This window comes from Macrobrachium rosenbergii, chromosome 22 (genome assembly GCF_040412425.1).
Source record: "Macrobrachium rosenbergii isolate ZJJX-2024 chromosome 22, ASM4041242v1, whole genome shotgun sequence".
Lineage (NCBI taxonomy): Eukaryota > Metazoa > Arthropoda > Malacostraca > Decapoda > Palaemonidae > Macrobrachium > Macrobrachium rosenbergii.
This window is the reverse complement of record NC_089762.1, coordinates 12285960-12308137: the sequence shown is the minus strand read 5'-3', so window position 1 is coordinate 12308137 and position 22178 is coordinate 12285960. Positions and strand designations below refer to the sequence as shown.

Sequence of the window (22178 nt, the reverse complement as noted above, 5' to 3'; positions counted from 1 at the left end):
TGGTGATCTCTGGCTTTTTTTTAAGGACTTCAGTCCTTTGGAACTTCTGGTAGACAACGCTAAAGATTTCTAAGAATTTGTAAAAATGAAAAGTTAAACCATTTTATTATTTGACCTCCAAAACGCTATATTTGGATCGACACATTTCTTATGTTTAATAATTCAGTAATACCGTGTTTATCTCTTTTGCGCTATAAGTAAGAAGCTGATCGATAACTTACATCTGGCTAAATAATTCGTCGATATCTGTTCTCGGGCAAATAGTGAAATATAATTTGTAGAACTTCTCAAACGTGAACGCATCTTTTTCAATACTGTCGCCCTGAAAAACAAAACAAAAAATGGAAGATTGGTCAGTGTGATTTATTCAAAACAAATCGAGGTAATGTTATATGACAGATAGAGAGTTTTTGCGTCCCTATTATATTTAAGCATGCAGAACCTTGTTTCAAGTGAAACTAATCGAACTCATTGGCAAGGGGCATGTAACAATCGCTGGTTAACACATTTAATTAAGATATCTGGAGAAACTTGCTGTGAAGAAAAGTTACGAACACAAATCTTATATCACAAGGGTTCAATCAATGCTGCTGTTTGAAGCACATAATCAAGACTTCAAGTGTAAAGGGATACTCTTGAATTGTACTGTTTAACACACTATCTCCGCTAGTAATCTTTGGCTACTGTCTTCTTAGGTGCAGAGAGCAAGAAGGGAGTCCAAAGCTTGGCAACAGCCTTTTGCCTTTCATAATAACAACAAAAGCAGTTTCCTCTCACCTTCCCCGACGGCAATCCCATCTCCTCCAGACAAGAGTACACCATTTTTTCGGTCTTTCCTGAGGCAAATGTTCGCACCAGATGTTTGACAGGAATTTTACCAGAGAAATCCACTGTCATCCCTAACCTCATCCAGCTGCGATTAGTTGATTGGAGGGAAAAAATGACGAGAATTAGAAAATGAGGAGCATTACCAGTGCTCAATGGAATAAAAGCTGTAAAAATTATTAAAGAAAATATATAGCATTTTTCAGAGGAAGAGGACGGATTCATCTGTTTGTTAAGGTAGTTGGGTTTTGAACAAGTTACTTAGAGGATATACTCTCTCCACTCTTTCTAATCTAGTTTACTTTCCTTTTATGCTTCCTTTTAATCAAATCCTTACATCCCATCCTCCAGTTGAAGTGACAGTCCGGCAAAAGTATGGTTATACTACTTGTACTCGGCCTTTTCGTCCAGTTCCCCTGAGAGAGCTTGTGCATTTTCCAGTTTTACGATTTACTCTAGCTCATGCGTAGCAAGCAGCAGTAGTGGCGGCAGTAATTACTGACATTCACATAAATCAATATACCTATATATACATCAAACTACAGAACAGACTTTATTTACTGAATAAGACTACAATGATTTTGACAAGTTTTATTGTTTATTAGATGGGCAAGAGTTAGCTTGTATTGTAAACACTTCGTCAGGAGTAAAAAAAAAAAGAAATACCGAAACTTGACTTCTCTAGGTGAACACAAAAGAGAGAAAGACAAGGTGACAGTATTATACAAAGAAAAGTATATGATAAAACCGGCATTTTGAATAAACATAATTACAAATATATTAAACAATAATGAAAACTACTAAAAGAAGAGTTAAGCATATTTACTGGGTAAACGATAAGCCGTCTACACTGCTGTTTATTGTAACTAAGTTTTAGAAAATCAACCTCAACTCGTCGAAAGCTAAATCTTCTGTATAATAAACTTTGTTTTTCATTTTTAGGGAGTCTCATACGAAGCAATCAATAAAGGCTAATATTATTAAACTATCTTAACAAGGCTAATAATAGAGGAGAGGCCAAAAGGGGAAAAAAGGCAAAGGACATTAAAATAGGTTGAGTGCTAACAACTGTAGCTTTATTATTTATCTAATCTCCTCTAGACTAACTGCCATGACGCAGTTACTAAGAACTCGGCAACAGCAGAAGGAGAAACAAGAACTCACTGTTTTCTGAGATTAGTTTTCGGACAGACGTTGCTGATCTTATTGTTGTTCGTTATATTTCTCATGCCTAGTTGCCATCGCTAAGTGTGTCACCACGAAACAACAAACAAACAAAAATAAAAACCAAGATGCAAAAAGGGCACACGTGCTCCAGTGAAAGCCACTCTGTTGTTTATATCAAAATCATGCAGTTATTGCAGAAAGAAAATACAAAACAATTAGGCATATAACCATACTGTTAGTGAGGCCAAAAAAGCAATAACATTAGGAATAGATACATGATGAGCTACTAACATTTTCAAGAAAAGAGCCAGAGAAGAAAACACTAAAATTTCCAGATTATGTATATATATACAGTATATATATGTATATATATATATATATATATATATATATAATTATATATATAATAATATATATATATAATATATATATATATATATATATATATATATATATATATATATATATATATATATATATATATATATATATATATATATATATATATATATATATATATATGTGTGTGTGTGTGTGTGTGTGTGTGTGTGTGTGTGTGTGTGTGTGTGTGTGTGTGTGTGTGTGTGTGTGTGTCAGGTTTTGTCGCATACAAAGGGGACTTCTTTATACTCACAAATATTCAGCCACAAATATCACTTAACACCGACTTCATTACACTTCGAAAATGACTGACATCCAAGAGGAATTGTAACTAATAAATACGTCTGCTTGGCCAGGATTCGAAACTTGGCTTGTGAGTTAACATGGAATCTGCTGTACATAAGATGTTAAGGTGGAGTTGGATTGATATCAAGTCCAATTACAAACCTGAATCGATATCGAGTTATATCTCTTGACTGTCGACTGTCTACCACTGTATCTGAACCAAACGCGCGGGTTCGAATCCTGGCCAGAAAAGAGGCAATAATCAATTACGATAACTTTTCGCCGTAAGATAATACCAAGGTATAGTGAATTAGATATTAAGTGATATGTGTGGCTTTATATATATATATATATATATATATATATATATATATATATATATATATATGTATATATATATGTATATATATATACATATAAACATATATATATATATATATATATATATATATATATATATATATATATATATATATATATATATATGTATATATAATGTGTGTGCACTTAAAAATTTCGGCCTATATCGTGTTCCTCTTTAGAGATTGCATAGGGCAAAGAGGTAAGTTCATATGAGGAAAGCAGGCCACTAACGACCGACGTTCAGTTCTTAATACAGAGAGAGAGAGAGAGATTTATTAGTGGGCTGGAAAGCTCAAGCCCTCTTCTGATTTTTCTGCCCGAAACGTTCGCAATGCCTGTTGAGAAGTCTGCCGCCAGCGGGGTTTCCACTTGAAAAGAAATTAACACACTGTTCGTTTTCAAAAAGACGGAGTGCCTTGTAGCTGTTAATATTCTTTTGTCGTCATCTATTTTAATCAACATATTTCATAAACGATGTCGCACTACGCTTGGCGGCATTACTTTTTCAGAGATTTGTAGCTCTAAATCTTGTAAAATATACTGGATGTTAACCCAGTATTATAATATGAACATTATGGTTACATGAATTGTCAATAAAATTTGGACTACATCAGAGACAGAGAAGGTGTGAATTTGACCATGTATCCAGAACAAACCTGATCACTGCAAGCGATAACTGTCGTGTGAATGGAAAATAAAAATTCAGACAGGAAGAGGACAACAAATATAAAAGCAATATTTTCTGACTGCCATGCAAACACATGCAATCTTCACGCATAAATTGCGATAACAACATGCATAAGCTGACAAAGAACACCAGCAAAAATTGCATTCCCAGAACCTATCACTTATTATCTCTCATAACTTACTGTTTCTTTAAGCACGTCATTGGACAAACATTATTAGCTTTAACGTTGTGAAATATCTTTCTAAGGCCTTCTAACCATCTCTGTCGAAGAAACAAAGGCATCTCGTGAGACAAGTGCGGCTAAGCCATGGGAATTCATTGATAAAATAAATGTGACCTTCTTCGGATCTTTCACCCACTCCATTCTCCTGGGAATAATTAAAATCAACTTCGCAGATATTTTACTTCAACAACAATACTGAATAAAGGTGAAACATCCTTTAACTTCATTCCAACTCGCTTGGCTCGAGGAGTAACCCGAAAGATATCTACTAAACAAGTCTTTCTCAAGTGTTTTCCCTTTTGCTGTATCGATCTTTAACCATAGCATAATTTCTTTCGTCAGGTAATAATTTTTGCCTCCTTTAAGCTACCATCTGAAAAATCGAATAATGAATACATAAATACAATAAACACAAACAATAAGAAATACATACAACACAAGCAATAAGAGACAGATACTTACATCCGCTTCGTCTTTTGTTTTACACACTATGTTTATATAGTTGATGTTGACATAATCTAACCCCGAGCATATGGCTAACATCTTGTCCTCTACATCTTGCCCGAATTTATTTAATAACCGATCTGCTAATTTGGGATCCTGTGGAAAAAAATAAAATATTAAATAATGACAATAAATTTATATATATATATATATATATATATATATATATATATATATATATATATATATATATATATATATATATATATATATATACATACATACACACACACACACACACACACACACACACACACACACACACACACACACACACACACACAAGGTCAAGCGACTCACTTTTTAGTCGCATTTTCAAGGCTGAAGCAATTTCAGGCACTATAATAGTTTAACTTTACATTTAAAAATTCATTTTGTATTGAAAACACAAACACAGACAATCAATAAAAAGAATGAGATAGAAAACAAACAAGAAAACAGATTCAGCATAATCGCATTGAAGCACATTGAGGACTTAGTTGTAGAACTGGTAGTAGGCTGTCAACCCTGAACATTTCACATAAGAAACCACTCGAAAATATGTAAAACCTACTTAGAATATAAAGACTTCAAAGTAGTTGGACGAGTGAACAATGAAACTGACCCGAACATTTTAGAATTTCTTTTAATAAAGCAGACAGTTAAGGGGCCCATACACGTTCAAAAAAAGCGTCAAAATTTCGCATCAAAATTTTGATGCAAAATTGTAGTGTGTGTAGGACGTTTTGATGTCAAAAAAAGATTTGATGCATCCATGTCGAAGATTTTGACGATACTGAATTTTGATGGGAAAAACGCCTAAACGTGTGTGGGCAATTATGCATCAAAATTTTGTATCAAAGTTTTACACGTCAAAATTTTGATGCAAAATTTTGACGCTTTTTTTGAACGTGTAAGGCCACCTTTAGAGCTCTAAATACCTAGTTGTCGTCTACGCAATTGTTTGTGGCCTTATTTGATGCTTTACAGACTTGTCATTTGTTTTTTAAAAGGCGTTCTTTCAGTCTCCTCACTTCCATGGCTCGGGTGGGTTCTTGTGTGTAATTTTATGTTGAATCTGTTTTCTTACTTGTTTTCTATCTCATTCTTTTTATTGATTGTCTGTGTTTTGTGTTTTCAATATAATTCATATGAATGTTTTACATGTAAAGTTAAACTATTATAGTGTCTGAATTTGTTTCAGCCTTAAAAGTGCGACTGAAAAGTAAGTCGCGACACGTCGGCTATTAACTGTTTTATGTACAAGATACCTATCCCTTCGCTTGACCTTGTGTGCAAACGAGCAACGGCTCATTCTCTTTGAGATAAATATACAGTGTAATATATATATATATATATATATATATATATATATATATATATATATATATATATATATATATATATATATATATATATATATATATATATATATATATATATATATATATATATATATATATATATATATATATATATATATATATATATATATATATATATATATATATATGCGCCGAAGCAGGTCACGTTTTATATATTTTAAGGCAATCATACATAAGATTGATCTAAGGATATCTGATCACTTCACGTCGTAATCAAGTTTTCATATGAAGACTTACGACTTTTGGAATGATAATTCCCTAACATTAGAATGGATATTCTTGACTATGTGACAACACCTCCGATTTCATCGAGAATGGCTAGCATCAAATAACAAATACTGCTTTGACGGTAATATACTGAATGTTCTACATTGAAATAACTTCAGACATTTCCGCTGATGAGATTAATGTCTTATTGTTCTTAATTTAAGATGAATATTTAATTCATCTAAATCTTACCCTCGGTAATGTTGCTCTTCGAATATCTGACACTTGTGATAATTCCGCCACGTTTCCTTCCTGAAAAAAATAAAATATATATATATTCATATTTGGGTTATTATAAACACTATTTTGGGTTATTATAAACACTATGTTACAAAAACAGCAAGATCTCCGGTGGCTGCGCATTACTTGTAATATTACATAATTTGTACACAATACAGTACTGGGAAGTAAAGAATAAAATATAAAAACTATAAAGGAAAACAAATAAGCTAAATAACAAAGTAAATTCAGTAAGATAAATAATAATAGACTATGAAGTGAGAGTCATGTCAGCCTGCTCAACAATAAAAAAAGCCGGAATTTCTCTGTGAAACTGGAAATTGAATGAAGATCATCAAAAGAACCAAGGCTCTTGCTGAACCTTTTAACACAGGAATTCCAATGTCTCGTCTATAGATGTTCTAAACTTCAGAAGGGGAGTTAAAGATACTTGTCAGTAATCGGCAAAGCTAGAGCTACCCCAGTCAAATTTGCCTAATGATAGTAATATTACTAAATCTTTAACAGGAACAAAATAAGCCCTTCTAGGAAACTTAAGAAAATAATGGACATCTTAGGAGCTGTGTAATCAGCAATTGTCATAAAAAATGAAAATGATGTCTTAATCAGCACTTCAGAAGTATCAAGTTCACGTAAAGATTCATAATTGTACGGGGCCATAAAGCTAAGAGTGTCTGTTTAACGACAGAAGGACAGGAATTACGCATATTTGAATATCCCACTGCTATGCGCCATGTCATCTGCATCAGCTAGAAGGATTGCTTTTTCCTTTAAACCCCAAGGAACAGGGTCACTGATACGTGCATAGGAGGAATATAAATACTCACACATCTATCTATCTATCTATCTATCTATCTATCTATATATATATATATATATATATATATATATATATATATATATATATATATATATATATATTATATTATAGAATAGAAAGGGTGGTAACATATGGTTTTCAGTAAGTTTCTAGTGTGGCTTGACAGATGACCGATGGACATTGGGCTGACAGACATTTCAACAAGCAGACTTTTCACCTGCGGACACTTCAACGAATGGATATTTCACCGAACAGATATCTGACGTAATGGACGTCTCACTGAATAACAGATATCCACTCCTGATTCTACCAGCTCTGTTGTCAACTCCCAATCCGAATGCTCTTTTCTGAGTTTCTTGGCTAGTCTGAAGCAACATGGATTGGTGTTATACAGCGCGGAAGACTATAGGTACCAGAATTTGAACTCAGTATGTGGAACACATTAGAAAGAACCACACAAGGCTTTACACGGACAGTAAACTCTCTAGAACGACGGAGGGTTTGAGCAGAGAAAAGCAATCACCCATTCCGCTGTTTGCTGTCTAATTTCAAAACTTAGAAAAGAGCAATCGGATTGGGAGTAGATAAGTGAGCTGGCAGAATCAGGAGTGGAACTGAGTAACCGAAGAGGAAGTACCAGATATTCAACACAAGACTGAAGTCTATCGTTGAGAAATATAAGTATTTTTAAATATTTAAGAACAGTAAATTTTATAGTGCAATTCCTTAAAAGCAATTACTTTATAGTTAATATCTTTTATACATTAGTACATATGTGATAAAGAATTTTTATCATGCAGTAATTTTGTCTTTTTATCGTTTTTATAAGTTTGTTTTATAACAAATTCGTTTTTAAAGTTTTTTAATAACATACTGAAAATAAAAAACAATCAAAAGTTAAAAGACCATATGTCCATTATGCCAAATATCCGATATTCGGTGAAATGTCTACGCGTTCAGTTATACGTTCGTTGATGTCCGTTGGTAAAATGTCTGTTTGCTGAAATGTCCGTTCGTAGAAATGTCCATCGGTGAAATGTCTGTCGGCCAAATGTCCGTCGGTGAAATGTCTGTCGGGCAAATGTCCGTTGGGGAAATGACTGTCGGCCAAATGTCCGTCGGTGAAATGTCTGTCGGCAAATGTCCGTCGGTGAACTATCTGTCTGCCAAATGTCCGTTGATGAAATGTTTGTAGGCCAAATGTCAGTTGGTGAAATGTCTGTTGACCAAATGTCCATCGGTGAAACGTCTGTCGGCCATTTCCGTCGGTGAAATGTGTATCGGCCAAATGTCCGTCGGTGAAATGTCTGTGGGCCAAATGTCCGTCGGTGAAATGTCTGTGGGCCAAATGTCCGCCGGTGAAATGTCTGTCGGGCAAATGTCCGTTAGTGAAATGCCTGTCGGCCAAATGTCCGTCGGTGAAATGTCTGTCGGCAAATGTCCGTCAGTGAAATGTCTGTCTGCCAAATATAAGTCGGTGAAACGTCTGTCGGCCATTTCCGTCGGTGAAATGTCTGTCGGCCAAATGTCCGTCGGTGACATGTCTGTCGGCCATTTCCGTCGGTGAAATGTCTGTCGGCAAATTGTCCGTCGGTGAAATATCTGTCGGCCAAATGAACGTCGGTTAAATGTCTGCCAGCCAAATGTTCGTCGGTGAAATGATTGTCGGCAAATGTCTGTCGGTGAAATGTTTGTCAGCTAAATGTCCGTCGGTGAAATGTCTGTCGGCCAAATGTCCGTTGGTGAAATGTCTGTCAGCCAAATATCCGTCAGTGAAGTGTCTGTCAGCCAAATGTCCGTCGGTGAAATGTCTGTCGGCCAAATGCCTGTTGGTGAAATGTCTGAGGGCCAAATGTCCATCAGTGAAATGTCTGAATGGCAAGTGTCCGTCTGACGGCCAAATGTCCGTCGGTGAAATGTCTGACAGCCAAACGTCCGTCGGTGAAATGTCTGTCGGCCAAATGCCTGTTGGTGATATGTTTGTCAGCCAAATGTCCGTCACTGAAATGTCTGTCGGCCAAATGTCTGTCAGCCAAATGTCCATCAGTGAAATGTCTGTCGGCCAAATGTCCGTAGTGAAATGTCTGTCAGCTAAATGTCCATCGGTGAAATGTCCGTCGGTGAAATGTCTGCCAGCTAAACGTCCATTGGTGAAATGTCTGTCGGCCAAATATCAATCGGTGAAATGTCCGTCGGTGAAATGTCTGTCGGCCAAATGTCCGTTGATGAAATGTCTGAGGGCCAAATGTCTGACGGGCAAATGTTCGTCCGTGAAATGTCTGACGGCCAAATGTTCGTCGGTGAAATGTCTGTTGGCCAAATGCCCGCTGGAGAAATGTTTGTCGGCCAAATGTCCGTTGGTAAAATGTCTGTCGGTCAAATATCCGTCGGTTAAATGTCTGTCAGCCAAATGTCCGTTGGTGAAATGTCTGTCGGCCAAATGTCCATCAGTTAAATGTCTGTCGGCCAAATGTCCGTTGGTGAAATGTTTGTCGGCCAAATGTCCGTTGGTGAAGTGTCTGAGGGCCAAATGTCCGTCCGTGAAATGTCTAATGGGCAAATGTCCGTCCGTGAAATGTCTGACGGCCAAATGTCTGTCGGTGAAATGTTTGACAGCTAAATGTCCGCGGGTGAAATGTCTGTCAGCCAAATGTCCGTCGGTGAAATGTCTGTCGGCCAAATGTCCGTCGGTGAAATGTCTGACAGCCAAATGTCCGTCGGTAAAATGTCTGTCGTCCAAATGTCCATCCGTGAAATATCTGATGCCCAAATGTCCTTTGGTAAAATGTCTGATGGCCAAATGTCAGTCGGTAAAATGTCTGTCGTCCAAATGTCCGTCGGCGAAATGTTTGCCGGCCAAATGTCCGTCGGTGAAATGTCTGTCCGCCAAATGTCTGTCGGCTAAATGTCTGTCAGCCAAATGTCCGTCGGTGAAATGTTTGTCGGCCAAATGTCCGTCGGTTAAATGTTTGTCAGCAAAATGTCCGTCGGTGAAATATTTGTCAGCTAAATGTCTGTCGGCGAAATGTTTGTCAGCTAAATGTCTGTCGGCCAAATGTCCGTCGGTGAAATGTCTGAGGGCCAAATGTCCGACGGTGAAATGTCTGTCAGCCAAATGTCCGTTGGTGAAATGTCTGTCGGCCAAATATCCGTCGGTGAAATGTCTGATGGGCAAATGTCCGTCGGTGAAATGTCTGTCGGCCAAATGTTCGTCGTTGAAATGTCTGATGGGCAAATGTCCGTCGGTGAAATGTCTGACGGCCAAATGTCCGTCGGTGAAATATCTGTCATCCAAATGTCCGTCGCTGAAATGTCTGTCGGCCAAATGTCCATCGGTGAAATGTCTGTCGGCCAAATGTCTGTTGGTGAAAAGTCTGACGGCCAAATGTACGTCTATCTGTTCGGAAGCCGTTTCTATATGTGACATTAGGATCTCATGGCACATCCAAAGGTGGTTCGACTACACGGTTTTTTTTTACCGAGGTGCATGTGCACCGACTCGCAGGGGTGCCCTTTTAGCTCGGAAAAGTTTCCTGCTAGCTGATTGGTTGCAAGTATTTTGTCCGAATAGCATCATTATTTTCAAATAATTACCAAGTAATGTGAATCAAAACTTATTTACTAACCTAAATTTCTCCCTTGGAAATATGTTTTGTCAATAAATAATGTTTACGAATAAAGAGATAATCAGGTATTGTGATGGTAAGTCTAAATTTAATAACAACACCCGTCGAAGTCAACGACAGGAGCTTGTTTTCGGATGCACGCAGCATAATTTTTTTACTTTTCACATATTTTAACATCAATTGGGATAAATTACGCTAAGCATAAGAAAAACATGTTATTATAAACTTTCTTTGAATATCAGAATCTACTAAAAACATGGAATTAATAAAACTCGCTATTAGTGAAAATTTTTCGGGAGGTAAAAGGAACAGCCTGTGAAGGCCTGGCGGGAAAACTATCACAGGTGATTGTCATTGCAGCATTTTCCTGATTTATGTCATTGCAGCTTTTTCCTGATTTATGTAAGTGTTGAAATCAGTGTTATGATATTGAGATTACTTTAATGGCTATATCTGCAATTAAATAGTTTCTATGTTTCTTTTTGTAGGTAAACACTAATAAAAATATATTTCGCAGAAATTAACAACTTACTCTTTCATGTAAGTTACAACAGACAATGCAAGATAAGAAAACTTTTTTTTTCTTATTTTGCATTCTGTTCAGGATACATATAAGGTTAACACGAGTTTCTGCGGATATTTTGAGAAGTAAAAGAATATGTGACTGAGTAGAAAATGTAGGCCTACTATACACATATACATTTTAAGGATTAGTAGGCTATATGCGTCTACTGTCAAATACCGAGGTGGGGATGGAAGGGAGGGGGAGGGGTATCGCGGTTGTAACTCGGTGAAATTATGAATTCGTTTAATTATGAATTATATGCAATTTATGGAACACTACAGTATCCTCAAACCGAAAATAGTGCTATTAATAGAATCTATACCTTTACGATAAAATTAGTAAATCCTTTCTATACGGACTTACATCATAGGCCTACATACACCTAGCTTAACTTATATCAAGCATCAGCTACTGTTTAATGTTACTCATTACCTTAAAGAGTTAAGCAAAATTTATTGCAATTGTCAAAAAATGGTGTAAGACACAAACATAGGCTAGCCTAGTTTGAAATGTGTGCAAGAAATAAAGCCATAATAAGGAAAGCACATTATTATTATGTAAAAGAAAAAATAGCGTCTTCATATTTATCATCTTATTTATAATAATGATATAACAAAAGGCTTCAGCACAAAAGCCTATAAAAGGTGATATGTATCTCAAAAAGTTTCTTGCCCATCAACATTTGCTGGCATATGGATACCATATGAATAACTAGGTCCACCTATCTAGGTAATTTTATCTAAATTTTATCTAATGCCACAGGCTGTTCCTTTTACCTCCCCGGAAGTTTTCACCAATAGCGAGTTTTATTAATTCCATGTTTTTAGTAAATTCTGGTATTCAAAGAAAGTTTATAATAACATGTTTTTCTTATGCTTAATGCAATTTATCCCAATTGGTGTTAAAATATGTGAAAAGTAAAAAAAATATGCAGCGTGCATCAGCAAACAAGATCCTGTCGTTGACTTCGGCGGGTGTTGTTATTAAATTTAGACTTACCATCACAATACTTTATAATCTCTTTATTCGTTAACATTATTTATTGACAAAACATATATCTGAGGGAGAAATTTAGGTTAGTAAATAAGTTTCGATTCACATTACTTGGTAATTATTTGAAAACAATGATGCTATTCGGACAAAATACTTGCAACCAATCAGCTAGCAGGAAACTTTTCCGAGCTAAAAGGGCACCCCTGCGAGTCTGTGCAAATGCGCCTCGGTAAAAAAAAACAGTTTAGTGGACTGAATGTCAGGATTGAACCACCGACCTAGCTAATGCAAACCTATTGCTCTAATCCTGAAGTACAAACACTCACAGATAATTTATATATAAATACTGTATATCTATCTATCCATATATATATATATATATATATATATATATATATATATATATATATATATATATATATATATATATATATATATATATATATATATATATATATATATATATATATATATATATATATATATATATATGTGTGTGTGTGTGTGTGTGCATACGTTTTTATATATATATATATATATATATATATATAAAATGATAAAGTCATTCTAAGTGCAAATTGCATGCAACTTACCACTGCAATGACTAAGTTGTATGCACCGTATTTGTTGTGCAAGAAAGAGTTTTAGTAAAAATCTCAGGTTTTCCCAAAATAACTGTCTGGCCTGGTTTTTCTTATAATACATCTAATAACTTGTTCAGTGCAAGCTATGCGGAAGATACCGTTGTTTAACTTGATTATGTTGCTACGAACCATCTTTGTATTTACTGATATGATTTTTAATAATGGTATTTGTTCAAAGAATTGTTGTTTATGGACACTACCACCCTTCCTTTCCTTCTCATTAGACTGCTTGCCACTTCTCGTTTTCTGTTCACTTCCTCGGTTTTGTGACCGGTCTTCTTCGCTTCTGGGCTGCGGGACCTTTTGCTTCTCTCTAGATGTTCTGTGGTGGCTTCTTTATTTCATTCTACTTACATAAAGAGCGTCTAAGTGTTTACAGTTGAAGTATTCATAAGCTGAGAATTTTTTTTTATTTATGTAATTTTGTTTTATTTATGTCAGATGTTGGGTTGCATTTGACTAATGAGAACTGGCGTTATTTGTGTAATTATATATATCGAGTATATTTCATATTTCATTACGTTCCTCTGTCGTTTTGGTTATCTAACATTTCCAAGTCTTTGTACATAATTTGTTTGTCAAATGACCCTCACCTTCTCCTAGAGACCTAAACTGTAGCTCATAAAAGTTAGTTATAATTTTGCAAAATAAAACAATCACAACTGGACCATCTCATAACCCATGTTAGATAATTCTGATTGCAAGTTATGAACTAATATAACAGGGAATTCCACTCTTGTTACACAAATCACTGAAGAACGAAAAAGAGTGACAAACAGATATACGGACAAAGGCACAAGAGAAGACAGGCAAACAAACAAACAAACAGAGGAACAGACACTGAGGTTTGCCCCAACAGCTTTGCATGATACACAAACAAGCTTAAATTCTAGAGGCGTAAAGCTAATTGCCAATTTGCTTAGTTATCTGTTATCATTAAATGGACATTGATACTTGTGTCATTAATCACTGGCTATGAAACTAAAATCTTAAAAGCTCAAATCAGAAGAGAAAACGGAAAGATGGAAGTCCAAAACCTTCCGAGCCAATTTTTTAAGTGGCAAGATTTCCTCGCGGATAACGGAGAAACTACGGAAAAATTAATTTGATTCACTTACTGTTCTTCCTGAATACTTTTGCAATTTTGGACGAGGGAAGTTGATAAATTTTTATTTGACAGCGATTACTCCAGATCCCTCAAGACAAACAAGAACTTCTAGTTAACTCAAAGCATTCCCGTTTCAGTGAGAATGACCCGAAGCTCTTGGGAAATGGCAAATGAAGTTGATTATGCAGACACATCAGGGAAGTGTTGAAAAGATTTTCCAACTAGAATAAATAACTACAGCAGATGATCCACGCTAATTTTTTTTCTTAATCGTTGTCCCCCTTTTATGAAGAGAAGTTCAACCAAAACTTTTTCCTTTAAAACCAGCCTTCCAGAAATAAAAGAAAAATTATAGCTAAGTAAAAACGTAAAATTTCTTAAATAATTAAATAGCTTCACGAAGTCTACAATTTGACAGAGACTTCGGCTGTGCAGACACTTACCTGATTTCACCTAGCTCTGGCCTATGTGTATATGTGTCTAAAACTAAAATAGATTCAGTGTGAGAAACGAATAATATCTATACTTACTCTCCCTTCACTCTTCCAATAGACGAAGAACCCGAATTCATCGACTTTGAAGGTGCAGTTAGGCTCATAGTCGACGTTTTCTTTATCCTGCGGGAAAGGAAGAGTTTCACATGAAAAGGGCCGAGTAGAACAACGGTCATCCACTATTTCAATACTGCGCATGAAAACAAAGATCTTTGTTAATTTATGCAAGTATGAAGGTATGCACACACATGACAAAAAGAAGACCTTAACACCTGCAAAAAGCTGTATTAACATTCAACACCTGATGAGAATATTTAAAAAATTCAGCAAAAATGTCAAAAAAACTAAAATTACGGTGAAATTCATCAAACTGTACTCGAAGGTGTTTGGGCTCATTCTTAACTTAAAGCTTAATGTAAAAACTGAGATGGACTTCCGTGTGTACACGTGCGTGAACGCATACGAATATCAGACTTCACTGCTTTGTCTTTTGAATTCCTAAACTTCGAGTATATTTCGTAATTTTAAAGAGCTGATAATATATGCATGGAAAAAGTCTATATCACTTTCAGACAAGCGTTATAATTCAACAGAAAGATATAAAACGGTTTTGTAAATAGAAAATTTCTTGCAGTGTGTGCCCACATACCAAGATTACTACTATCGACCATAAGGGAAAATTAACCAGTACTGTTGATGTGCCTGAAATTGTCAACTAATAAAACTCAGATTTTAGATTTGTTTATATTAGCAAATAACGGGCACTTGTGAACCTTTATGAATCCACCAAAGCAGTATACAACTTTGAAAGTCAGTATCAGCGGAAACCGACTTTTAGAGTGCCATTTACAAGCATATACAAATTCAATGAATGCTAAAAAATTCTACAATTACTTACAGCTTCTATTTTTTCTGAATGTAAAAATAACCTACTATGAGATTCAGGGCCTCTGTAACACGGTTTTTTTGGACTTTGCTCCTTATCAAAACATCGGATGTAGGTGAAAGTTGACATATGTATATTTTACAACCACACACAAATTTTGTCAGCATTATCAATAACCTAAACCCGATAGTTTTAATTTTTATAGAGTAAAAATTATCTAGCCCACGCCACGGCCAGTGATTACGAGCCAAGAGTCGAAAAACATTCATTACGTAAGCAAGGTAAACACCGTTTGACGAAATTTTGCCCCGCCCATCCACCAGACAGAAACTCATTGACCTTGTTCCATCGACTCTGAAACCCATAGCAGTCAAGAATGGCTAACAGGATTTGGAATTGTCCCCGTGGTTGCAAAACTGCATTTGTCTTACGACTTGCAACTTTATACAGTCAAGAGAAAGCCCGTGGCCATACTTACTATAGCCTGAATAGGTAATTATTCAGTTTCTAGTTTAAATCCAATGTTTATGGTCTGATTTGTATTTAGCGTAACGTGATTATAATACTTGTCATGTCATTCAGGATTTTGAACATTTCCATTAACTATTCACTAAGCCACCAAGAGAGAGAGAGAAAGAGAGAGATTGTATGTAAACAGTCTTTACATAACTATTTTTGTTAAAATAAGATTTTTATCCAAAGTAAATACAAGCTTATATGTGCTAAAATCTCCAGCAGACCAATGGATCATCCGATATAATTTTTTTGTTATCTTTAGCTTCAACATTGGCAATAACATACCCAGTTGTCATAATTTGTTAGCTTAATGAAATAACCTATCATCTAATGTTAAACTTAATTTCTGAGGAGGCCATGGCTTATTGCACAGTGAAAAAACATGACAAAGACTTTATGAATGGCGGAACGATACATAGATGTGGGTGGGGTATCTGTGCTAGCGTAGTAATACTACTGTAGCAGTAGTACCGCAACAGTAGTAATAGCAGTAATATACATGAATTAAACGTTTAGGCCAACTGCTGGGATCCTTGAGGATCATTTAGCACTTCTTACAACTACTCGAGAAATGAGTTTTTATAGCCAGAAGTTAAATTTTCTAATCCAACAATGCTCATGATAGCCTTCATTGTTATCCTGAATTATAACGAGGCCAAAGTGGGTGGAGCCTCATGGAGTCATCATTCTGACGAAAATTATTGGTGAAGGTTTTAAGCCAAAATACGGTACCGGCTATTTTTTTTTTCAGTAAATAGGTAGATAGCCAATAAATAAAAATTGCTTGACATTGGATATAGCAGTTATCAAATCAAGCTTGTCTCCTATGTTTTTGAAAATTACCTGCTATTCCCTACATCTTGTCAATCTGATTGTGACCTATAAAGTAGACTGTAATTTCTTAGGAAACTTATTTTGGGAGTTAGACTAATAATCGAAGTGTTTTTGTATTTATTAACATATTTTGTTGGTTTGTTCATTATGACAATTATCAGTGGAGAGGTTTCAGAGTTCATAAAGGTGTACTGCTTTGCTTGTATTTAAATTTTTATGTCATTGTTGCCAGAGGTCTAGCCTTCGTTACGTATAGCCAATCATCCATCGAGAAAGAGGGAAGAAATGCTGTCATAAGTTACGTAACGAGTGCGTTAGAAACCTCTTCTCCGAGTAAGTTGGCCCGTCTTCAAAAAAAGTCACTTTTACATTATAAGTACCAAATTTATTCAACCTACGTAAAGCAGAATACAGTCAAAATTTATGTGTAGATACAATGTGTATTCTGAATACGCGTTATATTTATGAAATGCATAGATAAAAAGTTATTGCGAAAAAACCGTTTCAGAGGCCCTGAATCTCATAGTAGTGCTCTTGCTGTAATTCTATAATTAATAATAATTCCGTTATCATCGTCCTCTTAACTACCGATATCCCTAAGCTAGGGGGTCGGCTGCCTTCATGCGTCTTCCCCAACTATTTCCATCGAAAGCATCTTCCTCTGCTAAACCCTTTTCTCCAAACCCTCCTTCGCTTTATCACACCATCTATTTCTTCACCTTCCATTTGACCCTCTACCCCTAACAGTTTCATCCAAGTCCTCTTCACTCCTTCCCAACTCATCCTTACCGCATGCCCAAACCATCTCAGTCTTGACTCTTATCATTACAGCAAGCTTCATCACGCCTGCATTTCTCTTCATTTCTTCATTTTGCAGCATGTCACGCAGCGACATCACCAAAATCCACCGTAGCATTCTCATTCCTGTTTGCTCCAGCTTCTCTTCCCTTTTCCTTCTTATTGTCCAAGTTTCTGAATCATACGTCGTCTCAGGTTTGATTATGGTACAATAAATCTTTCTTTTCAGCTTATCTGGTATTCCTTTGTCATGCACGCCTCCCACCTCCCTTCATTTCCCCCAAAGAGGATTTTATCTGGTTTTCTACCTCGGCTTCACACCCTCCATCCTGGCTTAAAGTCGAGTTTGAGTACTTGAACTTTTCTACCTGTTTTAAATCTAGGCCTTTTCTATCTTTTATAAAAAACCTATCCCCTGGCCGATTGCTGGACAGCAAAACCTCCCTTTTGCCCATATTTACCTTTATAACACCTCATTCAATGAATTCATGCCACCCTCTTACCCTGCTTTGCAAGTCCTCTTCAGTCTCTGCCGTGTCGCAAGTTTCATGCACTTGATAATTATCAGTTTCATTCCTAATCCCTCCAGCCAATACATCCATGACCAGTACACACAGAAAAGTGCTAAGGTAAGGCCGATCCCTGATGTAAAACATCTCTAACTTCAGACATTTAATGTTTTGCTACAGGATGTTTGTTATTAATGCTCTGCTTGTTCTTTTATAGACCCTTTCAACCAATCTAACTAACTTTTCTGGCACTTTCCTCTCTTAGAAACCAAAACACTTCCTCCCTTGACATTCTATCAACGCCTTCTCTATGTTTATTGTAAATGAACAGTAGATCTAATGATTGCCTTCCAGCCTCTTTTCCTTTAACTGCTGTTTACCAGTCACCTCTATTACTCGTATCTCCCATCAAGTATTCTTTATTCTTTCTAACCTTCAACTTATGTTTGTTTAATCTGATGTCTCTACAGTTACTGCACTCATAATATCTCCCATCTGTTTAAACACTTGCCAGACGTATGGCATTACTTCCTTCTTCTAAATTTCCCTTAACAGTTCCAATATCCATTCTTCACTCTCCACATCAAGTACCCTCAACATACAAATTTTTAACTCTGATGGATCTGGTGCTTTTCAAATCTTCTTTTCACTTATAGCCTTTTTTACCTCAAAGATTGTATTCCCATCACCTGCCCAACCACCCTCCCCAACTTCCCCAATTCCCCATTTTAATTTTCTGTGTTTCAGAGATGCTTGTAATAATCTGACCATCTTCGTTTTATCATCATCCTTATGCAAGAAACTTCCTTCTCTATTTTTGATGCCACCTGACTGACCCAGGTTTTGTCTTTGCTTCTTCCTTCGAGTCTGATATTCTATACATATCCTTTCCACCTTACTGTGTTCTCAGTCTTCTGTTTATCTCCTCATCTAGATAGTTATTTCACAAACATTTTTGTTCGATTCAATTGGTCTTGTAAAAGCAACATTCTAGCATTTGGGATTTCATAATAAACAGATTTAGAGCAAAGAATAGGGCGACAACTATTTAGGCTACAATAATCTTGATTGGTCGAATCGTATGAAAACACATTTCAGTTTTTCACGCCGTTATTCAAATCGAATACAGAGATCTCTCCAGTAAAAATTTCACTGCACTGAGGATTTGAAGTTTATTCAAATTCTAAACATTTCAGGACTTTATTTAGACTCTGCAAATTTTTTTTTTCGTTTTTAACGTGCTTTTTTCCCATTTTATATGGGGTAGGGTAAGCATGATGCCTTCTTTTGAAGGACTTTGATTTGGTGGTGGGGTAGGCCGTAGCCTCGATCGGCTGCCCTGCCTGACATCGCTTAGACCCCAGTAACGAATGTGTACATGTACTGTACCAAATCCCCAGCTCCCTTTCTCCCAGCAGCGAGGAGGACTGGGCGGGTAGGTCGACAGTTCGAGACGTGTAAGGTGTCTGTTATGTTTTTAGATGTTGGAGTGGCTTTGTTTATGTGTGTATTAGTCTGTAACACCCATTTGCTTTCAGCAAACCTATCCGTTGATTACATACGTAATCCCGGGGTGTCTACACGGATAGCAAAATGTCCGCCTTCTCTGACCGGTCGGCTGCGGGGATTGAACCCTCGCCACAGATTTCTATGAAGTCTGAGGTTGCTGCTTCTACCAACCGAGCCATCGAGGCTCCATTTAGACTCTGCAAATAACTGTAGTAATAAATAAAGATATATGAGCTGAAGTTTTCGTATTATGAATCTGTTACCGAATGATAATTATATTTCGGAGAAACATAATAAAGTTACATCTGATAACTCATTGTATCAAAAAGTGACGCATACAACTATTCTGTCTGTGGTTGCAAGATGGTTGGAGTAATGTGGCCTCTCATCAACCATTGTTATCTTCTCAGCTTCCGTTTCTATAAGGGGTCGCCGTTTTAGATGAGCCGCTTCCATCTACCTCTGTGGTGCGCTTCTGCTTCTTTTAGTCCCTTCTCTCTCAAGCCCTTCCTCACACGGTCTCTCCATCTTTCTTGGTCTTCCTTGTCTTCTTCTACCATGCACTTCCATCTTCATAGCATGCCTTCCAATTTAGTCTTCCTCCCTTCTCAGCAGGTGTCCGTACTATCTCAGTCTCCCCTCCTGCACTTTCTTTGATATTCCAGCCACCGCGGTTAACCCTCTTATATACTCATTCCAAGTCCTATCCTCCTTCGTTATGCCAGGCATCCATCTTAACATTCTCATCTCTGCTACACCCATTTTTTCTCCTCTGTCTTTGTCACACTTGCCGTTTCTGTACCATACAACATAGCTGGTCTTACACTGCCTTATGGAACTTTCCCTTTAGTCTTGATGGAGCTCTTTTGTCACAAAGGACTCAGGAGGCAGTTCTTCAATTGTCCCAGCCTCTACTACAGACCCGAAGTAGTTGAATTTGTCTGATTTCTCTATTTCTTTTCCATCTAATCTCATACCATTATTATATCCTCATTATTATATCCCCATAGTTAATGATATCGATGCCCACTACCTTGGTTATTTGTACTGACTTTGTTCGACTTGCTTCTTCATTGGCGAATTTTCTGTCACCCAGAAATACCCAATAAAATTGCGGATACCTTATTGGGCACTTAATAAGAGGTTTCTATATTGCGGATACCTTACTGGGCACTTAATAAGAGGTTTCGATATCATTCTAGTCATTGCATAACAAAACAAAACAACAGAAATGGACACTGCAAATACTTGTGCAGTGTCACCTTGATACGTTGCCATGATAAATACCAACCACGAACAACTTTGCAAGAAATTACAAAGAATGAAATCTATCTTAATTTTGCCATATTTCTCGATGTATACTACACTGAATCACGAGAAATTGGGTAAATCTCTTTGTGACCTAAGCAGTTATGTTAAAATAAAAAAAAAAAAAACTAAATATACATCAAACTTTTATACGTAGAAATACGAGCGTCCACAGTCCTCCTTTTGTATCACTCATAGTGACGTTGTTTTTACTCTTCGACTCGGGACGGAGAGGAAAGATCCGGACAAAAATACAGACTAGACAACCATATAGTGTACAGTATATACGTCACATACTGTACATCCGTAGTCAGAACTCAACTATCACACACATTTCCGACAGGAGGGGACGGACAAAGCCATTCCTGATAAACACCTTTACACCAGTCAAATACCACTACAAAAGAAATCATTGGCAGCGGGATGACGGATAGGGTTTGAAGGCTGATCAAGTACTGCATCACCTCACCTTCAATTCTGGGCGAAGGGCAGGGGTCATGGGCAATAGTTGGTTAGGTATGAACTGCGCACCACAAGGGCCTCGCTATTCTTCAGTGCATTTAGCCCATGAATCGTCCATGGATTTTGACACATAATGGACAGCAAAACTTTAGAAATGACCCCTGGGAGAGGGCACATGGGGATGCCAAGAATCTTCTGGTTTATAAATAATAAGGATAAATCTAAAATAGGAGACTCAAACACACGAACCCTGTTTACTGTATTTTTCAAGAATATAAGAAGTCACTTTTTTCAAGAATAAACATGAAAAGAAAATGAAAACAGTGACGTATATCTGGGGACCGTCATGGTAACAAAATTCACTATATTGCAGCACTGTTTTCATTCTTAAATGGATTATGAACCCCTGTAAAATTATGTAGGGCACAGCTCCGTGGCATCGGTTCTACCAAAATACACATTCGGTATAAAATCACGGCATTAAAAAATGGAAAAATTATAACTGCAAGTAAGCAAAAACGTCAAAATGAATTTCACCCTAATTACAGAGCAGACTACAGCCACAAGTGAATTATTCAACGTATTTACAAATGGGAAAGAGGAAAATCTTAACTAATTACAGTGACGTTGATGAAGTCCCCTATTTTATCATACCCGCTCACAGTAATACGGAACAACACAGTGCAACAAAAGGCTTTACAGGAATTATATTCACTAGGGAGTAATACAGAACCTCCGGACACTTTCTCGCAACACTAAAGACACCCCTTAACATGGCTAGAAAGCTATGTATTGATCG

General features: G+C 36.5%; 1 protein-coding gene across 10 annotated transcripts in view; it reads right to left on the bottom strand.

Moving 5' to 3' along the window:
* norpA (no receptor potential A) overlaps positions 1-22178 on the bottom strand; it is a 699095-nt gene that overhangs the window by 72074 nt on the left and 604843 nt on the right. For 7 of the 10 annotated variants that reach the window (XM_067124206.1, XM_067124212.1, XM_067124215.1 and 4 more), the window contains 6 exons: positions 14594-14680; positions 6260-6319; positions 4395-4532; positions 3891-3970; positions 778-913; positions 222-322 (listed from right to left, as the gene is read on the bottom strand). In XM_067124206.1, coding sequence (XP_066980307.1) covers positions 222-322; positions 778-913; positions 3891-3970; positions 4395-4532; positions 6260-6319; positions 14594-14680 — 602 coding nt within the window. Of the gene's footprint in view, positions 1-221; positions 323-777; positions 914-1989; positions 2070-3890; positions 3971-4394; positions 4533-6259; positions 6320-14593; positions 14681-22178 lie in introns of all 10 variants that reach the window. The other 3 variants (XM_067124207.1, XM_067124214.1, XM_067124216.1) reach the window with 2 other exon arrangements.